Source organism: Perna viridis, chromosome 2 (assembly GCF_037379345.1).
Source record: "Perna viridis isolate PV_CMFRI_1.1 ecotype Kerala chromosome 2, ASM3737934v1, whole genome shotgun sequence".
Classification (NCBI taxonomy): domain Eukaryota; kingdom Metazoa; phylum Mollusca; class Bivalvia; order Mytilida; family Mytilidae; genus Perna; species Perna viridis.
This window is the reverse complement of record NC_142446.1, coordinates 14,635,639-14,660,398: the sequence shown is the minus strand read 5'-3', so window position 1 is coordinate 14,660,398 and position 24,760 is coordinate 14,635,639. Positions and strand designations below refer to the sequence as shown.

The window sequence follows — 24,760 nt, the reverse complement described above, 5'->3', positions numbered from 1 at the left end:
TACTAATCCACTTAGTAGTTCTTGGGCGCTTCATAATGAATATTTTTGTGAAAGATTTATCAGTTTCCATGGTAGGAAATGCTTAGATATTTGGTATACTGCTGTGCATGAAGAATTGTACTGTGTCTCCCTTTCCCAGCTTTGACTGAAACGGTTGAGCGAGGTATTCTTAGTATGATGTAGCATACAACATCTTGTTCCTATTAGATCTAGTTATGACAGCTCTACATTGGGTTTGATTAGTTCTTATACTTAAGGATTTTTAATCAAATGCATATAAACTTATGAATACTGTCACCTTCTGTAATATATGATGTTAAGATGTTTATTACAATCATGAGCCTAAATAAAGGAATTTATTTTAGGGTTGCCTTATACTGAGTGATGAGCTGAACCATGCTTCTTTGGTGCTGGGTACCAGATTATCTGGAGCTTCTATAAGAACTTTTAAGCATAATAGTAAGTGTTTTTTCTTTTATTAGAGATGAAAGATAAATATGTTATTACATAAGCACTCATGGAAGATTTGGAATATCTTTATTATGCATTGTGAGGAATTCTGTTTTTCTAGTAGGGCACAGTTAAACCATCATTATTTCCTACTACTGTCATTATATCACCAAAGTTCTAATCACCTCAAAATTAATGACATCATATTTCCATTGTAAAATGAATTTTGAGGTCTTTGAAACATCAGTGTTAGTTAAGGTTGCATGCTATACAAGATCAGTTGAGTGCATTGATCTGCTGTGGGACTTCATAAAGTGAAAATTGCCTTTTCTAGGAGAGATCTTTGTCTCATCCACAGAACATATGGATTCTGTAATATCACAGTAAAATGTAAAAAAACATCTGATAAACACAAAGCAATTATGGTTAATAAGTTGTTCTGCATTTATCACAAAATTAATGTGACAAATAGAATACCGGTAAAACATCATCATTGTGACCAGTAAATGCAAGTCCTGGAAATCTTGGACCCCTTCAATGTTCTCAAACTTACTAAGATTTTTCTGTCGTACAATCTACGTGCATTTGTCTTTATTTACCTCTGTGGTGTTTGTCTTATCAGCTGAATATTGATTAAAATACAATAAAGTCCAACACAGAGATGTGGACTTCAACATAGCTCTCAGAAATACTATTTCCTAGTATTTTCATACAGTTATCAGAAATATTTTCAGCTAGGTGTGGAAATCTCTTAATACACTATTCCATTGTTCATTTTGTTCATGATAACCTCTATGGAAGCTTATGTGTATGTGTTTAGTACATGTCCATCGATGAATCAAGCAGATGGAGAATAATGTTGATTTTTTTTGGCAGTATATTTTATTACTTAGATAAATATAACATAACTTAAAAAAAAAACAGACTTAGAAAAATAATCAAGTCCCATAGCTCTTACAAAATTCACAGAATCAAAAAAAAAGGTAAAGTCTTGGAAATATGTTATGTGTATTAGTATAGTTAGATATACAGTTGATGTAAATACTGGTCACTATTTATACTAGATATGGTAGATTTAGAGAAAAAACTGAAAACAGCTGTGGTTGAAGGGCAACCCAGAAGAAACCGTCCTTGGAGGAAAATTCTCATTGTTGTTGAAGGAGTATATAGGTATATACCTCTTGTCAGTTGAATTTGTCAAATATTTTAGTAATAAATAAATAGGGTTTTTAAAAAAGATTAAGCCTAGTATCATGAATTTCTTCAAAATAAATTGAGATCTGTATTCAATTTTTAGCAATTATAGTTAAGGATATACAATGTAGTAATATCTGCTGTCTGTGTGTCCATCTCTACTTAATGTTGTTTTTAGGTGAAAGTATTGGATTAAAGGTTTTGAGGGAATACAGAAAAAAAGTAAAACAAAATAAAAAAACTTTAATGAATAGTACATTAAGGACAGCCCATAAATTTGTGCTGTTGTACCACAATATCTTGAGTGCATGGGATAAAAAAAACATTTGTCAGAATACAAAATAAAATCTGAACTAATACCTTTATTATAAATCCATTTCTTGGGGTTTTTTTTGTAGTATGGAGGGTTCCATAATACGTCTTCCAGAAGTGGTCCAGTTAAAGAAGAAATATAAAGCCTATCTATATTTAGATGAGGCCCACAGTATAGGTGCTATTGGAGATAGTGGTAGAGGAGTTGTTGACTATTATGGACTTGATCCTAATGATGTGGATGTTATGATGGGGACTTTTACCAAAAGTTTTGGTGCTGCTGGTGGATATATAGCTGGGAACAAGGTAAAACTTGTTTAAACTGATTTAAATTGTTGAATGGATGGGAACAAGGTAAAGTTTGTTTAACATAGGAAAATGAATAATATAATATCAAGGTAAAGCTTGCTTGAACTGATGTAATTAAGAAGTGATGGCTAGGTTTACCCATAATAGTAATTACAAAAACAAAAATGATAAGAGTGAATTGAAGTCAAAATTCTGTAACAATATCTCTTTTTTTCTGGTAAAGGCTTTATAACAAAAACCATTATACTATGAATTACCTTTTTTTCTGTAAATTTGATGAAATATGAACATTTTATACCCATCTTTCTAGACAGGACATATTAAGGTATACCATTGTCCATCCATTGTTCAGAATTAACATAATATTCAGAAATGCTTCCTGCAGGTTTCATGAAACTTTTGTAAATTGTTTCTTTCTATTGTTGTTAGCTCTCTCAAATTTTATAATTTTCTGAGTTAAATTGTTCATGCTATGAACTTTATCCATACAAAAAAATCAATTATTATTTCTTTTTGTTTTAAATACACACTTAGTTACTAATCTAGTAATACTAGTTTTTAGATATGGATTTTTACAGTTTGAAAATAACTCAATGGTATTTCCATGAAACTTGAATAAATTGTATCATTTATAGCTGCATTAGCTGCCAAAACTTGTTCAGTTCTGATTCTACTGAATTTTGCTGATTCAATGAAATAAGTTTGTAGTAATGCAATTGAAGCAATAAATGCCAATAATACCTGCAGAATATTGTGAAAACAACGTTTTTTAATCAAAGAAGATCGATAGCTCTGATCTAATTATTTTTGCTATTAATTCTAAAGATGTCCGACAGAATATTCATTTGAGTAAAAAAATACTTTCACCTTGGTAAAAAAGATACACAGGTAAGCATGTGTCTTCTTTACATTTCATTTGATCAATCTTTTGATTAGTTTTCAAATAATGACTATTACTGACCATTTTTATGCCACATTATATCACAATACGTAAATTACAAAAGGATCCTTGCATTATATTCCAACTTTTTTCTTGTGTGGCTTGAGCCCGTCAGTCTTCCTTGCCGCTGATTAACCACTTTCACTTTGCAATCAGATTTTTTTTAAAGAATCAACCCTTACAGCACATGTGCTGATTAAGGTCACCAGAAGTCACATGCAGACAATAAATGTATCGACACTTATTTCATGTATTTAATGCATTTTATTTGTGGATTCAAATGAAATTATACAGGAAAAGTACAATTTAGTAGAAATAATTCAAAGTTAAGGTATATTTCAACAGAAACAAAAATTTACGAAAATGACAGCTAATGCAGCTGTAATTGATTTGAGCTACCTGTTCATTTTTGCAAATTTCTTAAATTTCATTTTTGAGTTTATTCATAAACTAAATGTTTTAAAGAGCCTGAATTGCTCAGCTGGCAAAACTATGCCGTCAGTAGGAATTGATACCATTTCCATCTTTATCATTTAACTCAGAATAACAATTATATATTGTTGAAACCCAAACAAGTAAAAAATTTGCAGGAAAATAGCAGCCAAATGGTCATCTAAAACAAAATTTTGCCTTCACCATTTAACTTAGGATACCATTTTTCCTATTGCAACTAAGTGTCATTCAAGTCTGAGCAATTAAAAAATTAGCAGGGAAAATGGCAACCATTTTGAAAATGACTACCCAGAACAAAGTTTTGTTATCCCCATTTAACTCAAGACTCCAGGCTTCCTTAATAAACAAATATCATTGTAATCCTAGTAAGGTGAAAAAATTGGCCATAAAATGGGAGCTATTTTCATAATATTTTACAAATATGGGGCTTTTTCCCATTTTTGAACTTAAAATCAAAAATGCTTCCACCAAATGCTACAACATACTGAGTTACTCATTTCTTTTGATCTAAGCTATTGTTTTTTATTTATCATACCTTAAAAACAATTTTAGGAATTTTTAGAAAGCTTTTTGTCCATTCATTGGTTTGGTATCACCATTCAACTCAGGACACCAGGTTTTCAAAAATAATCAAATAAAGCAAAAAAATTTTCCAATTTATAATAATCATCAGTCTGCTGTTGTTTTCCAAATAACTGGCAAAAGTTGGGAAAGAGTAATTAAGAGAACCAAGGTTATAGTGGTAATCAAAAGAATGTAATCGAGGGACAAAGACCAGACCCTGGAAAACAGACATACACAACAAAGAACATAAAGTAACTAAAATCATACATACAAAGTAACAAAAGCAAATGAGCAACTCGTACTCCACTAAAAACTCTGCTTTTCTAGAAACACCCGCCGAGTTGCTCATAAAAAGTCAAGTTCGGGGGTAGACAAACGAGGAAAGAAAAACCAAGACCCATTGAATAAATCAGTTTTCATGGTGCAGACGGATGTACCATAATGATCCTGAATTCATGATGACGACCATAAAACTTCTGTAGTAATGACTTCAATTTTGTAGCAACAGAACCCTGTTCCAGAAGCCTATTTGTTAGATTTCTAGCGTGATACAAAAAGTCTGCGTTGTTTCAGCAAGCTCTGGAATAACGTATGAGTTGTGATGTGAACACTCCATACGCAGGTGCTGAAGGGATGTTACCACAGATGAAAGAAAAGTTGACAATTCAGAATGAAAAGTCATCACGTTTGTCGTAAATTTTGGTCAATAGTTTTCCTTTACCATCAATTTCTAAGTGTAGGTCAAGATATGAGGCTGACTTCACAGTGTCTGTAGTATCCTTTATCTCAAGTTCTTTGGGATAGATGCGATGTATCAAAACCCCCAAAATTAGGATTGTTTTTAAAGATAATGTGCTTGAAATTATTTTTGTTGTAATGAACTTCTGTTTAGTTTAGTTACTTTAGTTAAATAAATAAATGTAACTAACATTTGATAAAGTTTTAAGGCCACGTTTGATTTGTCTTCTGATTTGTGAACACAGGGATAATAATATAGAAGTATATCATTTAAAAATAGGGCATCTAATGGGACATGAAACAATACCCTGCCATGTTGTGTTTTCATCTGGAAACATGTATATTTGAAAAAAGAGGGGAATGGTAAAGAGTGAAAAATGGCATAACTGGATAAGTATTTTTAGCTGAAAATTGAACTTAACTTGTATAAATTTATAGTTCTAAACAACTGTGCAGAGTTTCAAAACAATTAATTGATCTGTTTCCAATTTATTATATAAAAACTGAAGGGGATGGATGGACATGCAGCTGCAATCTTTTTTCTGAAGGTATCACATAATACACGCCACTACATGTGGCGGTGTATAAAAATATGCATAACACTGATGACTTTTTTGTGAAGGGTTGTTTTTTTTTTTAGAAACTGATCAACCACCTTCGATTACATTCCCATGCATCTGTATATTCTTGTACCATGTCTCCAGCAGTAGCTCAACAAGTTATATCATCTATGAGAATTATTATGGGCAAGGATGGAACTGAAGAAGGTAAAGTTATCTGCCATTCTGGCTACTATCAATCTGTCAGCTGGTCAGTGTATCCGGACTTTGTACCCCCTCAAACAAAGTTTGGGGGTTATTATGTATGAGAATCACCCTGTCAGTCTGTATATGTATTCATCTGTCCACATATCTTGTAAGTACAACTTCTCTACCCTTTGTGATGAAATTTTATCATCAAACATGTATATAGATGTTCATAAAGGAAGATACATGTACTTATTGTCCAGTGCCTACAAAGGATAGATAATCCAACAAAGGTTTATTGTTATAATGTCACAAGTGCAACCTCCCAAACCCCTCAATAGATTTTGATGCAGTTTTATATCGAGGTGAAACATCTTATGTAGGTGTACACAATGGAAAGTAATTATTATCTGCTGCCTGCAAACATAGATAACCATCTTATGTAGGTGTACACAGTGGAAGATAATTATTGTCCGCTGCCTGCAAACATAGATAATCATCTTACATAGGTGTACACAGTGGAAGATAATTATTGTCCGCTGCTTGCAAACAGATAACCATATTATGTAGGTGTACACAATGGAAGATAATTATTGTCCGCTGCCTGCAAACATAGATAACCATCTTATGTAGGTGTACACAATGGAAGATAATTATTGTCCGCTGCCTGCAAACATAGATAACCATCTTATGTAGGTGTACACAATGGAAGATAATTATTGTCCGCTGCCTGCAAACATAGATAACCATCTTATGTAGGTGTACACAATGGAAGATAATTATTGTCCGCTGCCTGCTAAAGTAGATAACCAAACTAAAGTGTTTTATGTATCAAAATCTTGTTATTGTAATTCCTCCTAAATTGCTCAAAAGACTGATGATATTTTATAGACAGGTTATGCATCATATATAGATGTGCATGAAGGAAGATGATTGGTGAAAAGTCACTGCAAGTAGAGGTTATCCAATTTATTAATATATTTGGCATGAAAGCTGGGGCATTTTCTAAGCGTGCTTTCTCACAGCATTTTAAGTTTAAACATTTAATATAAAAATGAGTTCTTGCTTTCCACTGCCACTACTTCAATGGCTGGATTGAATTCAAAAGTTATGTGGCTGTATGTAGATTGGGATAATGTTGTAAGGGAGTTTGGTTGCTATCCAGTATCAACTTTCCTTGTCAAGGTATACCTAGCATGACAATGCATGCAACTTCATATGTAATATATGCAAATGTAGTTCCTTTTATGTCATTCAATACCTCTTTTATAACCAGTAATTATGTTTTTGACAATTATTCAGCTCAATAATATTCTATTATTTCTGCAAAAAAAATTAAGATCTACTCTTCAAATTAACTGAGGGCTTTAGGGACTCCTTTTTGACCTTTAAAGATATTTAGTAATAAATTTCCATTTATGGAATTAAGTTCTTGCTGTAATGTGTCAAGAAGCATTAAACGTGTCAGACATGTTCCATTTAACACATGATCAGTCAAATCCCCATCCTATTAATATTTTACAGGAAGTGAAAAGCAAGGAAGATTAAAATTGATTAAAAGTTTTTTTTGTTTAGTTTTTGAAAATGTATGTTCATCAAGGACATTATTTTTTCAAGGTGAAATGGGTTTTACTCGAGCGTAATTACAATGTAGGATGAAAACTCTGTTAATATAGTTTTTGAATGTATATATATTTATGCAAATTAACATTTAGACAGGTTTAACAATTTAGGAAAAAGGTCAAATGGTACAAAATTTGTGAACATGTGTGAATTTTGATACTGTTTAACTATCGATTACAGTTTATACTTCAGAAATCAGTAGATACATATTGGGGGGAAAAGCAGTTCTAAATAATATAAAAAAATGCAAATTTATGATCACAGGCTTATTTTAAATCATGCTATTTTTTAAATTTTGTTCATTCTACAATTTTCACTAGAATCAAAAACCTCCAGTGCTAACAGCATTTTGATAGTTGGAATTCCTCCAAACTGGTAACCATTGTATCTTGGATGGGATAAATTTTCAGGGAATGCCTTCTTTGACTGAGTGTCCAATATAAGGAATTGATGGCTATGTTCACTTAGGTTCTTTTATTGTAATTTTAGGAAGGAAAAGAATAGAACAATTGAAATGGAACACTAAGTATTTCCGACAGAGGCTGATAGAAAAAGGATTTATCATTTATGGAAATGATGACTCACCAGTTGTGCCTTTACTTGTATTTTTTCCAACCAAATTAGCGTAAGTATTCTACATTTTATAATAAATTCCATACATATATATTTATTATTAATGATGTTCATGTTCAGATGAGAAGCTTAGCACAATGGTATCTGGTACGGATAGTGCATTAACAATACCAACCAGGTCTTACCAATCTTATTTTCAGTCCGCTGACCACCTGTTCCAGCATAAAAATTTGGACATTTTCAATTAAAAATTGTAAAAAGGCAAAATTGTGATCACCCACACTTTCTTTATTAGTGCCCTTACCAACGAAACTTATCACACATGAAGTCATGATGATTTCAGTCGTCCCAACTTAATCTAAGGACTAGAATACAACCTCTATGGTCTAGTCATTATTGGTGAAACACAAGAATCCTGACAGTTTATCAACATCTCAATCAACAGGAACATTCAGTCTGCTCTATGAAAGTTTACATTCTTGATATTCACATCCACCCAACAAATGGTTGACGGAACAAGAAGAATAATGGTTATGCTGACTGGGTACTGCAATTCTTTACAATGTCAATAGTAATAGTATATGGAGTCTTTCAAGTAAAATCTAATAAAAAACAAAGTGTGATGACTTTGTTCTACAACAATTCAAGACTGATTAGAAGTCATGACCATGAACACTATACATCATCTAAGGTGCTTGATGTCTCGGTAGATTTTTTTTTTCTTTCATTCAAAAACCTGTTGTATTTCATTGCAATGGCATTAACCTCTCCTCTTTCTTAACTAAGCAAGTCTTGAAGCTCTAGTTTCTGAGCCTACATCACCAGTATATAGACATGTGGCCAACATTCTTGATAGAAATATTTCTGTTTTAGTTCCATGAACAGAACTTGTATAGAGAAAGGATTAGGTATTGTGGTTGTTGGATTTCCAGCTACACCAATTATAGAGTCCAGAGCCAGACTGTGTCTCTCAGCTGCTCATACCAAAGAAACATTAGATAGGGTAAGATATTATAAGGTATGATAACCACCACAATATAAGATAAGAGATTAAAAAGGATAAGAAGTGAGAAATAGTTAGAAAGATATGGATTAGGAAAAGAGATTTGAAATGGTAAGTCATGAGAAAGCATATGATATGATATACAGTGTGGTGGGTGTTTAATTTGGCGATTTTTAGGAAAAATTTTGGCTTTTCTAATTTTGGTGGATACTCAGTGGTGCATTGAGTACTTATGCCAAGAGTAAACATTATATGAAATTTATGTTGGCATTTTCAGACAGGAAAAATATAGGGAGGATAAAGCATTAGAATGGGTAAGACAATACTTGGGGATTTTAGTTGAGTTTTGATACCTGTAACAGTTGTGCAATAAGTTAGGGGATTAAATATTTTTTTATTCCCCGCCACATGTAGTGGCAAGGTAATTATGTGGTACCCTCAGAAAAATTTTGCAGTTGCATGACCATCTGTCTGTCTGTCTGTCTGTCCCCAAGGTTTCCAGATGATAAATTGAGAACAAATCAATTGTTTTGAAACTCTGCACAAATGTTTAGTATAATAAAATACAGGTAATATTTAATTTTCAACTAAATTACTTTTGTTACTTAGAATGTATTATTTTGGTTATTTTATATTCTTTGTTGTATGTGTCTATTATCCATGTCTGGTCTTTGTCCCTGGAAAAGTCTTTAGATTTCTGTTAGAATCTTGGTTACTCTTTCAAAACTCTTCTCCTCTGAAACTACTTGACCAATTACAACCAAAGTTGGTACATGTATTAGTGTTCCTTAGGGTATTCTGCACAGAGTTGATATGGGGATTTTTGATCTGTTGGAAAACATGGCCACTGTTACTAAAAATAGAACATACAGATCAGACAGAACTTGTTTCGCATACATCTCCAAAACCATTAGATTTAGACCAGTTCTAACTTGGAAACTTAAAAGTATTAAGCATGGTGAGATCTATCAGTGGTCAAATTTGTGTAAATCTGTTAAGCTATATGTGAGTTAATGCCCCTTTTCACATTTTTCTTTATTTTTAATGTTATTTCTTTCAAAAATGTTCTTCTCTGACTCTACTTGACCAATTAGAACCAAACTTAATATGAATGTTCATTAGGGTGTTCTACATAGAAATTATATAGGGATTTTTAATCCATCAAAAAACATGGCTGCCATTACAAAAATTAGAACATATGTTTATGCATATTTGGGATGTATTGACGATATTTATGTGCTGACAACGGTGTTATGGTGACACAGGTTCAGACATGTTATGAGTCTTGTTTTCTTTTTGTTTGTTTTAGAATTACAAGACTTTAAACACCAAAGAAAAAGGGGGATGAACGTATCAAGTGCTTAAGCACAGCAGTTTATTAATCGTTGATCTACTGGTAATTATTAATCATACAAATAGTTCAAAGATTTTTTGCGATTTTGAAATGTTTGACATAATAAATGAAATGCACATTTTCTTTTTTCAGGCAATAGATATCCTAGATGAATGTGGTGATATGTTTATGTTGAAATATTCCAGGAAGAAGCCTATAAATGTAAAGTGAGCTGTAAGTAGGATTATTGAAGAAAATATGAATCTTTAGTATGATTGATTGTATTGTGTTTAAGACTTTTAGGTTAGTTTTTCTTTCAATTTCTGTTTTGATGTTTTTTCAATGTGTAAGGATGGCTCAGGATAAGGTGTCGTAATAAAACATTTTTTTCTAGTATTTTCTTTGTTAGCAGTTTTTCTCCAACACATGCCAACTCAGATTGCAATGCTTTCTGCTACTCTTTTGTAAGATAGCATCTTAACCATTGTTGTCTATAACATATATACTACGCATGACATAATCAATTTAATTCTATACCTAAGTAGCTTGATCCCGTATTCAGTTAATTTCGAAATATTTATTTATTTTATTGACAAATAATCAATAATGCTTTTTGACAAGATATGGCCAAGCAATTCAAAATGTTGGATTTACTTTGTTTCTTGTATAGTCTTCACAAGAACAACTTCTTCAATGTTAAGAATTAGAGTTGTGCATTGAAAATACTTTGTTTTCTGAATACTAGAGAAATAATCTGACAGCACTCATAGACTAAAACTATAGCTCTTACAATACTACATGTATATACTGCTGACAGCACTCTGACTAAAACTGTAGCTCTTACAATACTACATGTATATACTGCTGACAGCACTCATAGACTAGATTCAGATTTTCTTTCTTTAAAGTTTGTTAAAGAACATCACAAATGTTTTAACTAATGTGTTTTATACAATGCATTTACATTTAATGCAGTAAACTCGTTGTTTATTGTAGGAATAGATTCCATACAGAATACTCTTGGCATGGAACAGGCAATGTTAAACCAGAGGATTCTGTGGGTTGTGTTAATTTTGTTATGGCCAGACAATAAAGATAGCTTTAAATAATTCCTGTATACATGGTAACATGTTAAACCAGTGTAACTCAGACTTACGTTTAAAGTACATTTCTATTATCTAGAAGAACAAAGAATGATATTATCTAGGTCAGTATTATTTCTCTAGCCTACTTTATGTAGGTGTAAATTAGAGTGTTGTACTGATTCTATTTGTGCATCCAAGACAAAAAATTGGGCTTTTAATTTTTGAAATTTCCACAAAAGTGTGGAACTTTAATTGTATAGAAAAATGAAATAATGTAAGCTTTAGTTACTTGGAATTACAACATTAATAGGCTTCTGTATCAACTGTAATTTTTTTTCCTGGTCTTGCCAAAGTTCTCATATGCACTAAGATTCTATGCATTTTTCAGAAAACAAGTTAAATGCTGCTAAGATTCAGATTCATCCTTGTATTTAGGACAGTAAATTATTAAAATGCCTTCATTGATTAAACAAAAAATGTTTAGTTTTGTGAAGAATTGTTTTTCAACAAAGTTTACAGGGATTTTCATGTAATGCTTACAATATGCCTACATTCTGGCTACATGTGTATATATGCCATATCATGATATCTGTTGTTGATATTTTTATTTCTCATTTTGATAGGAGTGTTTATGGTATTATTTTCATGCCTTAACTCTTTTTTGTAAATTCAGGGAAAATTTTCTCTTTTTAAAATTGTAGACAGCATTTTAAGAAAGATCTTTTATTGGAATAGCATCTGACAATAAAACATTTTTATGACTTTTTTCAATCCAAATGTATTGTAACTACAGGAAAATACTTATGTACAAAATCTCCTCAAAATTCATATAATTTGACCAACAAGATATTGCTTGTTTAAGCCCTCCCTTATCTCTTTAAATGGTTCCTTACTACCCATTTTAGCTCAACTGTATCAAAAGTACATGTGAGCTATGTGGTCATCTCAACAGGTAGCCAGTGCAGATTGTCAAAAAAATCTGTTCTATAATCATTATATTTTCTACATTCAAAGAAAAAATGTTTTACATCTTCATTTCCTGAACCACATCTACAGGCAGAGATAAGTTTGGCTTTGTACAGGTCAAAGTTAAGAAATGATGCCGAACATCTCAGTTGAGATAAGATTATATTCAATTTCCTTGGGCCATAAGAGTAATGTCTTGGCACTACTCGGCCATACCACCCGGTAACTCTTATGTTTGAAAATACCAATTGAATTAGAATTTCGTATATTTGGATCAAGACTATTCCATTGCCTAATTGTTGCTGGAATGAAAGAATTATTTGTAATAGAAAGTTGACTATAAGATAGAATAATGTCATCTCCATTACGTAATGGATAAGCGCTTTAAACTTTGGACCTTAGCAGGAGTGAGTCTAAATAAATATTCAGGTGCATCTTGATTTTGTGTTTTATAAAACATTTGTAACCTTCTATACATGCGTCTATCAGCCAAATATTCCCACCCAATTTCAGAATACAAAGTTTCTAATTTAGTAAATACTGGTAATCCTGTAACAATTCTTGCTGCTTCCAAATGAAGTTGTTCTAGTTTAGGTGCATTTCCAGAACCACTGTTATCCCAGACTTCATAAGCGCATTCGAACAAAGGCCTTGTATACACTAGATATAATTTTTCCAAGTTAGTTCTACATAACTGGTATTTCAATCTTCTCAAAACATTTAGATGCTTCTTTACATTTGTTACAATATTTTCAATATGGAGGTTCCATTTTGCGTCGTCACTTAATGTTACTCCGAGGTGCTTATGGCAGTTGGCAATGAGAATGTCAACATCGTTGAGAGTAAATGTTATATCTGGAATTCCTACATTTGAGAACATAATAATTTCAGTTTTATCTGGATTGAATGACATTCGCCATTGCTTTGACCAGTCATTTAACTCCTGGAGATCGTGATCAGTTACTGTTTTGATATGCTCATGGCTTTGGTCAGAATAATGAAACGAAGTGTCATCTGCAAATTATCTACATAACGAAGTTAGTTTCTCAGAAATGTCATTTACATATATTATGAATAACAGACCTAAAACAAAACCTTGTGGCACACCGGCAGATATGCTACATAAAAGGGACTCAAACTCATTTAAAACAACTCTTTGTTTCCTTGAATCAAGATAACTCTCAAACTAACGAAATAAATCATTTCTTATGTCATAAGGCTGTAATTTCTTTAGTAGCCCATTATGCCAAACTTTATCATGAGCTTTAGAAAAACCGCAAAAGACAAAACAATTAATTTCTTTCTTTTCCATAGTCAAGTATACAGTTATACATTTCAAGAAGTTGATGAACTGTAGAATATTTGGGTAAAAACCCTGATTGGTACTTATATATCAAAGAGTTTGAGACAAGATGATTGTAAACATGCTTGTATATAATGCTTTCCTTGACTTCGCAACACAACTTGTTAGCGATATTAGTCGATAATTTGATGGCAATGAATTGTCACCTTTCTTAAATATCAGAATTGCATTGGCAATTTTCCATTCAGATGGAATTATGCATTGATGGATAGATTTATTGAATATGATATGAAGAGGAATTGCTATTTAAACCGGACATATTTTGAGCATTTTATGACTTATAATATCTGGACCAGGTGCTTTATTCGGATTTAATATTTTTATAATATCAACTATTTCACTTTTTTCTATATGTAAGGTTTCAATAAAATTTTCTGTTTTATCATCGAAATCTGGAAGAATCTACTAGTATTTAAAAGATTGTGTCATCTATACTAATTATTCATAAACCATGGCCACCATTCCCACATGTAGAATACTGAGCTTAACTGACCAATTTTTCCACAAAAAAACTATCAACAATTTTGCATATTCATTCTGTGAACTTTAAAGGAAGCTACAAGTTGATTCTTCTTACTGCACATATCTGAGTCTTATTTGATCAGAAATAAGTAACTCCAATTAGTATTTATTCTACATTAAGTACTTAATTTGGCTTAATGTGTGTGTTTAATGTTTTTATTTTAGCAAATAAAAAAAATATGTCTACTTTTGAAAATAATTGACTGAACTTCAAATTGTAGTGTTCTTGTTTTTCCTGATACCAGATTGAGTCTCTGTTTTAAGGATTTATATATATCTGTAACTTTTTCCTCTGGTCAGTAATAGGTGCTTTTTTTGTTAATTCATCAAATCAAATATATATATTGCATAATTGTCTTGTTCACTACCAGAGATTCAGTTTTAACCAACTGTAAAAAGTACTTTAAATATCATTTATAGTTGTGATTTTGATATAAAATTTATTTAACTATTTGTGAAACAGATCTTAATCATTCTTGACCCTTTCTTAATACATGGTTCATCTATTGTCTTTGTTTGACTAACAAAAGTTAAATTAGTCGCAGGCTTAGAATGGGATTGATTGATTGATTGTTATGGTTTAACGTCCGAGCAGCAATATTTCAGCTATATTCAGACAAGGCTTAGAATGGGAGAAAAGTATGTATATTGTTACTACCAAAGTATTCACTATTTACTTGTGCCTGGTAATGAATTCTATTACTTTTCTTATTGTAGCCTTATAAGATCAATTATGCTTTTGTAAATTCATTTATATTGTCCAGTCATTCATATATATACTAAGTCAGGGTAATTAACATACGATTGCATATCCTGGTTTGACTTTTGATCAGGAAAAAAAACTTAATTAAGAATGTTTTATGAAGCCAAACATTTTTTGTAAACAACTGATTTGCCAAAATATTATTATTGTAATTATTGTTGTTAGTCTTGTAGAATAGAGAAAAAAAGTTAATATCATGCAGTACCAAGCAGTTATGAAGTATAATATGGTTATGTAGAAAAGTATTTACATGTACAACAATGTGTATAAGTAAATGGATCTATAAGAAATTATACCACATGGTTCAGTACCTCATAAGAAAGATTTCAATTGGGTAAATGATCTTTATGGTTCAAGAACAGAGGACCAAAAGACCATTTACTTATATAGGTTTGTTTATTAACCATTTTCAATGGGTATATTTAAGTGGTTCTTTGCTAAATCTAACTGTATTTTTTCATCACTCAGGTAGCTCTTATACAGTTCTGGTTAGAAATTTTAATCTTAAGTGTATTTGATGCCATAAAGTTAACATTTTATCAGTTTTTTTTTCAAAAGTAAACTCCATAAAAATTTCTACAAAATCAAATTCTAGGTGTTTTACATGTAAAATCTGCCTCTGTATTTTAATTTTGTCTAGTTGCAAATTTTAAATCTTTGAACACTTATCAATCTAATTGAAATTAAAGCTTCTTACTGCATGCAGAATGCATAATCAACACTCCATTCTACCTTCTGTTCTGATGACCTTTCTGATCTTTTTATTAGATTTCAGTTTTCATGGTTGTAAAGGCATTATTAAGGATTTTTAAAGAATTGTCCCAACAAAAAGAATGGAGTGTTGTAAGAACCTACATGCAGTCGTTGAATAAAACATTTTGGTCAAACATTCAATTCCAATCCAATATGAGATTTTTTTAAATTTAAAATTGAATGTAAATATGTTAAAAATTGATTTTTAGAGGTATATTTTGCCAGTTTTTAGGATTTGTTACTATTTCTTTACTGAGGTAATGTTTTCATTTTTTTTTCATCACATTTTTCCAAAGATATTGTTCATACAATAAAAAGAAAATTTGGTGAAGTTTTGTACCCAGTGTATTAACTAAATCAGGTTCATTTCAGTCTTTATTATTGTTATTTCAGATTGTTTCATAAGCTTAGTTATCCCCAGTTATTGTAGCCAATATATGTTCTTCTGTCAGTTCCTCTCTCACTATTTTGTATCTTCAACTACTCCTAAACTGCTGTTTGCATGTTCTGGGTGTAAAATTCGTATGAACCTGTGGTTTGAAATTATAATTTTCATGAAAGTTGTGGATGCCATCAGCTTAACAGGGACTTGCTCAGATAGGGAGTATTCCTTTAAAAAGCTATTCCCATGGAAGTTCTATCAGAGGAGCAAAATGTAGAATTCTAGATTTTTTTTTAATGTTTTGCAAGATTTATTCAGTTGTACTATGTTTTGACTGTTATTTAAAGGTGCTAGTTTTAAGGCTTTGCTGTTACATGTATTTATACACAATTATTGCTTAATTTTTCAGTTTTAGTTTTTTTGTTTTGATTTTTTTGCAATTCTTTCAGTTGGTGAATAGTGATCTTATCTGTTGTAACTTTAAACAGATTTTACAGAATTTGATAGATTTTATACTTATGATTAAAACATCAATAGTCATGTTGTTTTTTTTTATTTGTTTTGAGCATGAACCAGTATATCATGTCAAGCTTTCTTGACCAACTGTTCCACTGAGCATGGATATATTAGGTATATATCTTATAAAGCATTTTCTGTCCGACTTTACCACTGAGCATTGACCAGTATATCAACCCTTTTCTGTCCAACTGCAGAGTTTATCAATTAAACCTTTTTCTGCACCAAATTACCATGGACAATCGTCTCAAGGGGATTATTCTGACAATAATAATAAATGGAGGTAAATGAAAACATGTCAACATGTCAAAATTCATATATCAGAAAATCAAAAAATAACAACAGCAACATATTATACATGTAAATGAATTTGAAATGTCTGAACTGGTGTAGAGGTGGCAAGAAACTGGCAAACCGTACTTGTCACGTGGCCAATATACTATTGGGTCTACTCGATCACTAAATACAAAAATTTCCCTCTATATGTTGTAACGTGGGAAATTATACGATGACGTGTTAAGATTTAAATTGTCTTTCAGTTTAAATATATATTAAGAATACACGTTCCACTAGATGTTCATCTAACTGCTGGATTGGCTTCCAAGTTGATAACCAAATATCAAATATACTGAAAGATGATTCGAAACACTACTGAATTAAGAAGAAAAATGACTTTCTTAACTAAGAAATAATTATTATATTGCTATAAACGGTCAAAATTGTAAAAATAAATTATATACATGTATAAATATACAAATATTTTTTTTTCGGAAAACTTTTAATGTACGCCTCTATTAAGAGATTGATAGGCATCATTTATAGCCCAAAATGACCGCAACATTGATGTCCACAATCGATTGTTTAGATATTTATGTTCTTATACTGTAAAAAGAGTTTACTGAGAAAATATAAACAAAAAATTCGGTGAAATTCTCCCATTTGCATGCCATATAAGTATAATTTACCGATTTTTTTAAAGTAAAACAATTTTGCCGTAACTGTATATTATTTGTTGGTTTTAAAGGACGTTAAAATCAATGTAAAAATATCACACAACGCAAAAACGTAATGATGAGGAATGATAAGAAGAGAAACAATTTTGAATGCGAGCAATGGTAGAAGTTATTAAAAACTTTACCAAATTTAAACAAACGTGCGGAAGAAATTCATTTTCTTTTAGGTGCGAAATTTGTGTAGAATTTTTTGCTCAACCACAAGTACTGTAGCAGTGTAAAACTAAAGGCGAGCTCATACCGCTGTCAACTCCAGAAGACAAGAGTGTTCAGAAATCAACTACTTTATACAGTTTTCCAAAACACGTGATGTCGAAAGGGGAAACAATAATGTGAAGTAGTACAAATGCCTGCGATCACTACCCAATAACAATGATAATAGAATGGAAACACCAGGGAAAAGAAACCTCACAGCAGTTACAATCCTCAATGTCAAATGGGAGAATTTAGATATAGACTTGTAAGGCCACTGTATAAGAACAAACAGAAGAGATAGCAAAAACAATAGACAACTGCTTGACCAACCAACTAAAACCAATAGGGAAATCAACAACATACTAGTTACAGCAGCACAAAGCTGCTCCGAGAATGAAGCTTTATATAAATTAAAACCAAAGCTCAAAGTATGGAATACGAGTATTAAGAATGCACTCAAAGAAAAACGTGAGTCGTACAACTTATGTAAAGAAAATGGTAAACCAAATGATCCAAAGAACTATCTGCTACTTAGGAAAAAACGAGGAAAGCAAGAATTTAAGAGAACTACCAGAATAGCAATTGCAATACAATTAGAAACAGAGAGGGAATTTATGATGAAGGCAGAATCCAACAATATGAAAATGTTTCATAAACTAGTGCAGAAAAATCATTAGAAAAATATGAAAAATGTCAAAATATATACGGGACAAGATGTCGTCATATTAGGCTTCAAAGAACATTTCAGTCGACTTTCAACATTAATTAGACTGCCCACAAAGAACTAAAATACCATCAGCAAGCTGAATTAGAAAACAAATATAATGAAGAACTAGTAAATAATGAACAAATACAACCTGTAACCAATGTAGAGATAAACAAAGCAATTGCCACAATTAACCGAAGAAAATCGCCTGACTATAACAACATCACTATTGAACACAATGTATATGGAAGTAAAAAAATTATATCCACTCTAACCAAAATTAATCTAGGACTGTAACTTAGTACACGATGTATGGTAGTACGGGACAGATCATCTAGGTGTTATTATGTAGAATAGAGGATCAAATTAATGATGCATGTCACTAGATTAATCCCACGAGGAGGAATGACCCGACCCATATATTTTTACATAGCCTAGCTGGCCGAGTGGTCTAGGGCGCTGGACTTAGTGCAGGCGGTGTTGCCATAGATGTCACAGCGGTACGAGTTCGAGTCCCGCGGAGGGAACGACCAAAAATTTGCTTTGCAAATTTGACAGTTCTAACATCGTTGGGAATTTTTCAGACCCTTCTATAAGTTTACGTTATCTTCCCTGTATCAATTTGATCCGATGGAGCAGTGTAGCGAATAGAGTCGTCACATTCTGAGACGTTGTATATATATATATATATTACTTTTTAACCTGATGTGGATTGCACTTGTAAACTATTCCATATGATGATGGCATTTTACTGTATAAATGTACAAATGTGCACAGTCAATAATGGTGGTGGACGTAAAATAATGAAGAGGACCAACATAATGTACAGAACACTAGCACCTCTTGAAAGCAGTCAAGTAACTACAGTTCCTCTTCGAAGGGGGTTTTGATCCTGAGGTAAGGTAAGGATTCTAGCGGAAGTCACCCGATTTTAGAGCATATCGCATTCGTGCCATTTAAGATGTTGAAAGCAAGCCAAAATCGGTGGCATAGAATATTTGACGATTAGCGACTTTGAAGACTTCAGTCTTTGATGCTCTTGATTTCTCTTTTTCATTTGCTTCGTTTCTATTGGTAAGATCTTCCCTTTTGTTCTTTTCTTTCCTGTAATTTAATTCTTTGTTCATTCGAATTCTTTCCGTTGCTGACAACTTCGGACTCGCTTGTTGAAAATTCTGTTTCTAAACTGTAACGTAAATTCCATATAGGACGTCGGTATTTTTTACTTGAGGAGCTATTGCCCTGACTTTGTGTTCGTCGTCGTCGTTATTATTTTTTCAAACCTCTTCTTCTCCGACACTACTGGACCAATTGGAACCAAACTTTGTATGAATGTTCCATGGCGTATTCTACATAGAACTGATGTGGAGATTTTTAATCCGTCGAAAACATGGCCACCGTCACTAAAAATAGAAAATAGGTAGTTTTTCGCATATATCTCCAAAACCGTTAGGTTAAGCCAAATTCCAACAAAGGGGTCAAAGTGTGATGTGATCTATTTGTGGTCAAATTTTCGTTTTAATATGTTAAGCCATGCTGGAGTTATCACCCTTTTTCGACGTTTTTGCTATTTTTAATGTTATTTCTTTCAAAAATCTCCTCTGACACTACTTGATCATTGGAACTAAACTTGGTATGAATGTTCCTTGTGGTATCCTGCATAGAACTCGTGTGGGTATTTTTGATCTGTTGAAAAACATGGCTGCCGTAACTAGTTAAAGTTAAATAAGTTAAAATAAAACTTGGAATAATTGTTTCTTGCTATACTCTGCATAAAACTGAAGTGTGGATTTTCGATCTATCCAAAAATATGCCTGATTAACATAGGGTTTTTGTAAGGTGATCTTTGTAATTGTCTCAGAAACTTTTGATTCAGCTGAATTGCAACAGGAATAATGTAAGTATACTTATTAGTGTTCAAATCATTGACAAGACAGACCTTTGCCAATAAAATAAACTCAGGGGACCAGACAGACATTTTAGTCAATACTTTTTCAAAGAGTAATCAAGGGAACCAAGGTTATAGCGGTAATCAAAAGAATGTAATCCAGGGACAAAACCAGACATGGAAAACAGACATACACAACAAAGAACATAAAGTAACTAAAATCATACATACAAAGTTACAAAAGTAAATGAGCAACTCGGACTCCGCTAAAAACTGGGAGCATGGACCAGGTGCACCAGCAGGGTAAGCGTCCTCTGCTTTTCTAGAAACACCCGCCGAGTTGCTCATAAAAAGTCAAGTCCGGGGTAGACAAACGAGGAAAGGAAAACTATGACCCGTTCAAACATTGTTCTTTTAGCGGTTTATACTGTCGTGGATCAAATGGGTTTGTACATTTAAAAAATGAAGCTATTTTTACCTTTCCATGAGCTATAGGCCCAAGGAAATCATTAGCAATTTTGATATGCTATTAAAAACGTTTTCATTGTCTAAATATTCGTATTATTATACTCTAGTCATCATGTTTTTTGTCAAATTACATTGCAAGACCTTGTTTCCTGTTTCTTTTTATAACCATTTGGTTTGATTTAAACATATTTTATTGTCAAAGACAATTGGATTGGACACAAGTTGTACAACTTATCAATGCCTTCTCCTAATATATACATTTGAATAATACATACTTATGACATTTACAATAAATAGTATTATGTACGAAGTTACTATAGAGATAAACAAATATGTAGTCACCCATAAACATAGATGCATGCACTGTCGATTAAGCATGAATAAAATTAGACAGGGATGTCGAAATATTTACTCAAATTGAATGTATTATGTTTAAATAAGTTATAAGTTGAATTTTTCAAGACATACATGCATCAATGTTGCAGTGGAACATGATAAAAATAAACACAAGTAGTGTTCACGATATACCCTACGAGCTGAATGTAACGACATTATATTACTCACGTGAAAACCGCCTAGTAGCTTCAATGAATGTTTGAACATAACTAAAAATCAACGAGTTAAACTCATAACTCAAATTATCATCTCCAAAAAGCAGAGTGTTGAGACAAATATTTATTCCTTGACCAGTCAAATTTTGAAAAAGCATGTTTCGTTGCACAGTAAAATTTGGATAGACGAGAAAAAATGTTCTGCGTCTTCTGTCAAAGCTCCACAAGAACACCTTTTATCAAAAATAACATGTGCTCTGAATAAGTCGTTTTTCAAAGCACTACACTTATTTCTAATTCGTGCATGAGTCAATTTCATGAATCGTTTACCTATAAGGTAAAACGGTGGTGGCCTACTAATAGCATTGTTATTATTACGATATTTTAATTTTAAACGTAATTTAAATATATATCAGAAGAAGGTGATTCTCGTATCCAAATTGTTCCATAGGCTCAATATAGCTGGCAACAATGACTGTTGATACAATGAAAGTCTAGTTGGAGAGGCGCTATAATTTCGGTTATTGCGTAAGTTATACACTGATATCTCGGATATTAGTGGGGGAAGTAAATCTGATAAATATTCAGGACAATGTCAATTAAACATGTTATACAACAAAAGAAGCTTCTTTTGTTCTCTTCTATCCTTTAATGTTTCCCAACCAGTCTCTCGATAAAGTGAATCTCTACTAGCTTATGATGTTAAACCCGTAGCTATTCTGTCTGCTTCAAGTTGGATTTTCTCAATTCTATCTGAATTGACTAATCCATAATTATCTCAAACTTCGCTAGAGTATTCTAGAATCCGTCTTATGAATGTAAAGTAAATCCTCTCGAGGAATTCTCGATCCAGCTTAAATTTTAATTTACGTAATACATTGAATTGCTTAGAAGCTCTCTCAATTAGAATATCTATATAATTTGTCCATTTGCAATCAGAGCTGAATACCAAGCCGAGATGTTTATGTGATTCGACTGGTTGTATGATAGAATTATCAAATGTAAAAACAATATTAGTAGCTCTGTTGCAAGTACTCAATACCATAATGTCAGTTTTATCAGGATTTAGCTTTACCAGCCATTCACTAGACCATATATAAATATTTTCTTAGTCCATATTAGTCGTATTGACAAGTGTCTCCTCATCATTGGCTACATGACCAATAGAAATGTCATCTGCAAATAATCTACAAAGCCCAATCATACTATCAGATATGTCATTGACATATACAAGAAAAAGAAGAGGTCCTAATACAGATCCTTGTGGTACACCAGCATACAATGAGCCTATGGTTGATTTTCCCTCCATGAGAACAACCCTTTGTCTTCTAGATTCTAAATAACTATAAAGCCACTTTAATAAATTACCCTTGATACCATATCGTTCTAATTTAAAAATCAATCCCTTCATCCAAACACGGTCAAAAGCCTTGCTAACATCGCAAAACGTAATGCAAGTTTTTTTACCAGAATATAGACACCAAAATTTCATGATAAAGTTCAATCAATTGATGTACTGTAGAAAAACCAGGTAAGAATCTCGACTGAAATTTATAGATAAGATTATTGAAAAATAATTGGTTAAAAATAGGTTTATGAACTATTTTTTCTAAGATTTTACTTGTGCAACTCAACAAAGCAACTGGTCTATAATTTGATACCTTTGATTTATCTCCTTTTTTATACAGGGCAATAACATGTGCCAATTTCCAATATGATGGAAACGTGTGAAATCTTCATGATTTGTTGAAGAGCATGCATAGGGGTCTTGCTATTTCATTTTTAACAGCAATAAGCATTCTGTTGCTTATAGAATCTGGGCCAACTGCTTTGTTAGGATTTAAATTTGATAACACATTAATAACATCTTGTTCGAAAATTACAATATCAGAGATGACCTCCCTTCCCCTGTCATCAAAATTAGGAAGATTTTTATCTCTGTTTTCAATATTTGTAACAGAACAAAAATATTGGTTCAATATATTACGTTTATCTGAATTGTCAAAAACAAGTTTTGAGTTATCGTTAGGATCGCGGAGTGGTAGTATATTGTTTAGTTAAACTTATTTTTGAATCTATTAAGAGGTAAAATAAGATAATAGGATAAGAATTGATGCGTTTTTAGCTCACCTGGCCGGACCAGGTGAGCTATTGCCATCACTTGGCAGCCGTCGTCGTCGTCGTCCGTTGTTGTCGTCGTTAACAGTTTCTCCACTGACACTACTTGACCAATTTGAACCAAACTTAGTATGAATGTTCTTGGGATATCCTGCGTTGAACTGATGTGGTGATTTTTGATCCGTCGAAAAACATGACCGCCGTTACTAAAAATAGAACAAAGGTGTCAGACAGTAGTTTTTGGTATATATCTCCATAACAGTTAGATTTAGCTTAATTCTGACATGGTAAAAGTGTTGAGCATGTTGAAATCTATCTGTGGTCATTTTTTTTATTTTAATCTGTTCAGCCATGTTGGAGTTTTTGCCTTTTTTTGACATTTTTGCTATTTTTAATGTTATTTCTTTAAAAAAAATTTCTCCACTGACACTACTTGACCAAATGGAACCCAACTTGGTGTAAATGTTCCTTTAGGTATCCTGCGTAGAACGGATGTGGTGATTTTTGATCCGTCGGAAAACATGACCGCCTTTACTAAAAATAAAACAAAGGAATCAGACAGTATTTTTTGGTATATGTCTCCAAAACAGATTGGTTTAGCTTAATTCTGGCATGGATACAGTGTTAAGCGAGTTGAGATCAATTTGTGGTCAATGTTTTATTTTAATCTGTTTAGCCATGTTAAAGTTATTGCCTTTTTTCGACATTTTTTGCTATTCTTAATGTTATTTCTTTAAATAAATCTTCAGTCCACTGACACTAATTGACCAATTAGAACCAAACTTGGTATGAATGTTCCTTTGGGTATCCTGCATGAAACTGGTTTGGGAATTTTGATCCGTCGATAAAGACGACCGTCGTTACTAAAAATAGAACATAGCGGTTTGACAGTCGTTTCCCGCATATAAAACCGTTAGGTTTAGCTTAAGTTCCGATATGGGCAAAAGTGTTCAGAATGATGAGTTCTACCTGTGGTCTAATTTTCGTTTTAATCCATTGAGCCATTTTGGAATAATTGCCCTTTTGAGGTTTTTTTTTTTTGCTATTTTTAATGTTATTTTTCTCAAAAATCTTATCTAACACTGCTTGACCAATTGGAGCCAAATTTGGTGTGAATGTTCCTTTGGTTATCCTGCATAGAACTGATTTGAGATTTGATCCGTCGAAAAACATGACCACTGTTACAAAAAATAGGGGTCAGGCAGTAGTTTTTCGCATATATCTCCAAAACCG

At 32.3% G+C, this 24,760-nt stretch overlaps 1 protein-coding gene across 2 annotated transcripts in view; it reads left to right on the top strand.

Annotated features, from left to right (window-relative positions):
• LOC148623759 (serine palmitoyltransferase 2-like) overlaps positions 1 to 16,612 on the top strand; it is a 30,162-nt gene extending 13,550 nt beyond the window's left edge. For both annotated transcript variants that reach the window (XM_088565843.1, XM_088565844.1), the window contains exons 6-13: positions 366 to 459; positions 1,515 to 1,620; positions 2,043 to 2,262; positions 5,601 to 5,727; positions 7,819 to 7,954; positions 8,776 to 8,905; positions 10,392 to 10,472; positions 11,235 to 16,612. In XM_088565843.1, the coding sequence (XP_088421969.1) occupies positions 366 to 459; positions 1,515 to 1,620; positions 2,043 to 2,262; positions 5,601 to 5,727; positions 7,819 to 7,954; positions 8,776 to 8,905; positions 10,392 to 10,469 (891 nt within the window). In that variant the 3' untranslated portion in view covers positions 10,470 to 10,472; positions 11,235 to 16,612. The remainder of the gene's footprint in view (positions 1 to 365; positions 460 to 1,514; positions 1,621 to 2,042; positions 2,263 to 5,600; positions 5,728 to 7,818; positions 7,955 to 8,775; positions 8,906 to 10,391; positions 10,473 to 11,234) is intronic.
• The last annotated feature ends 8,148 nt before the right edge of the window (positions 16,613 to 24,760 follow it).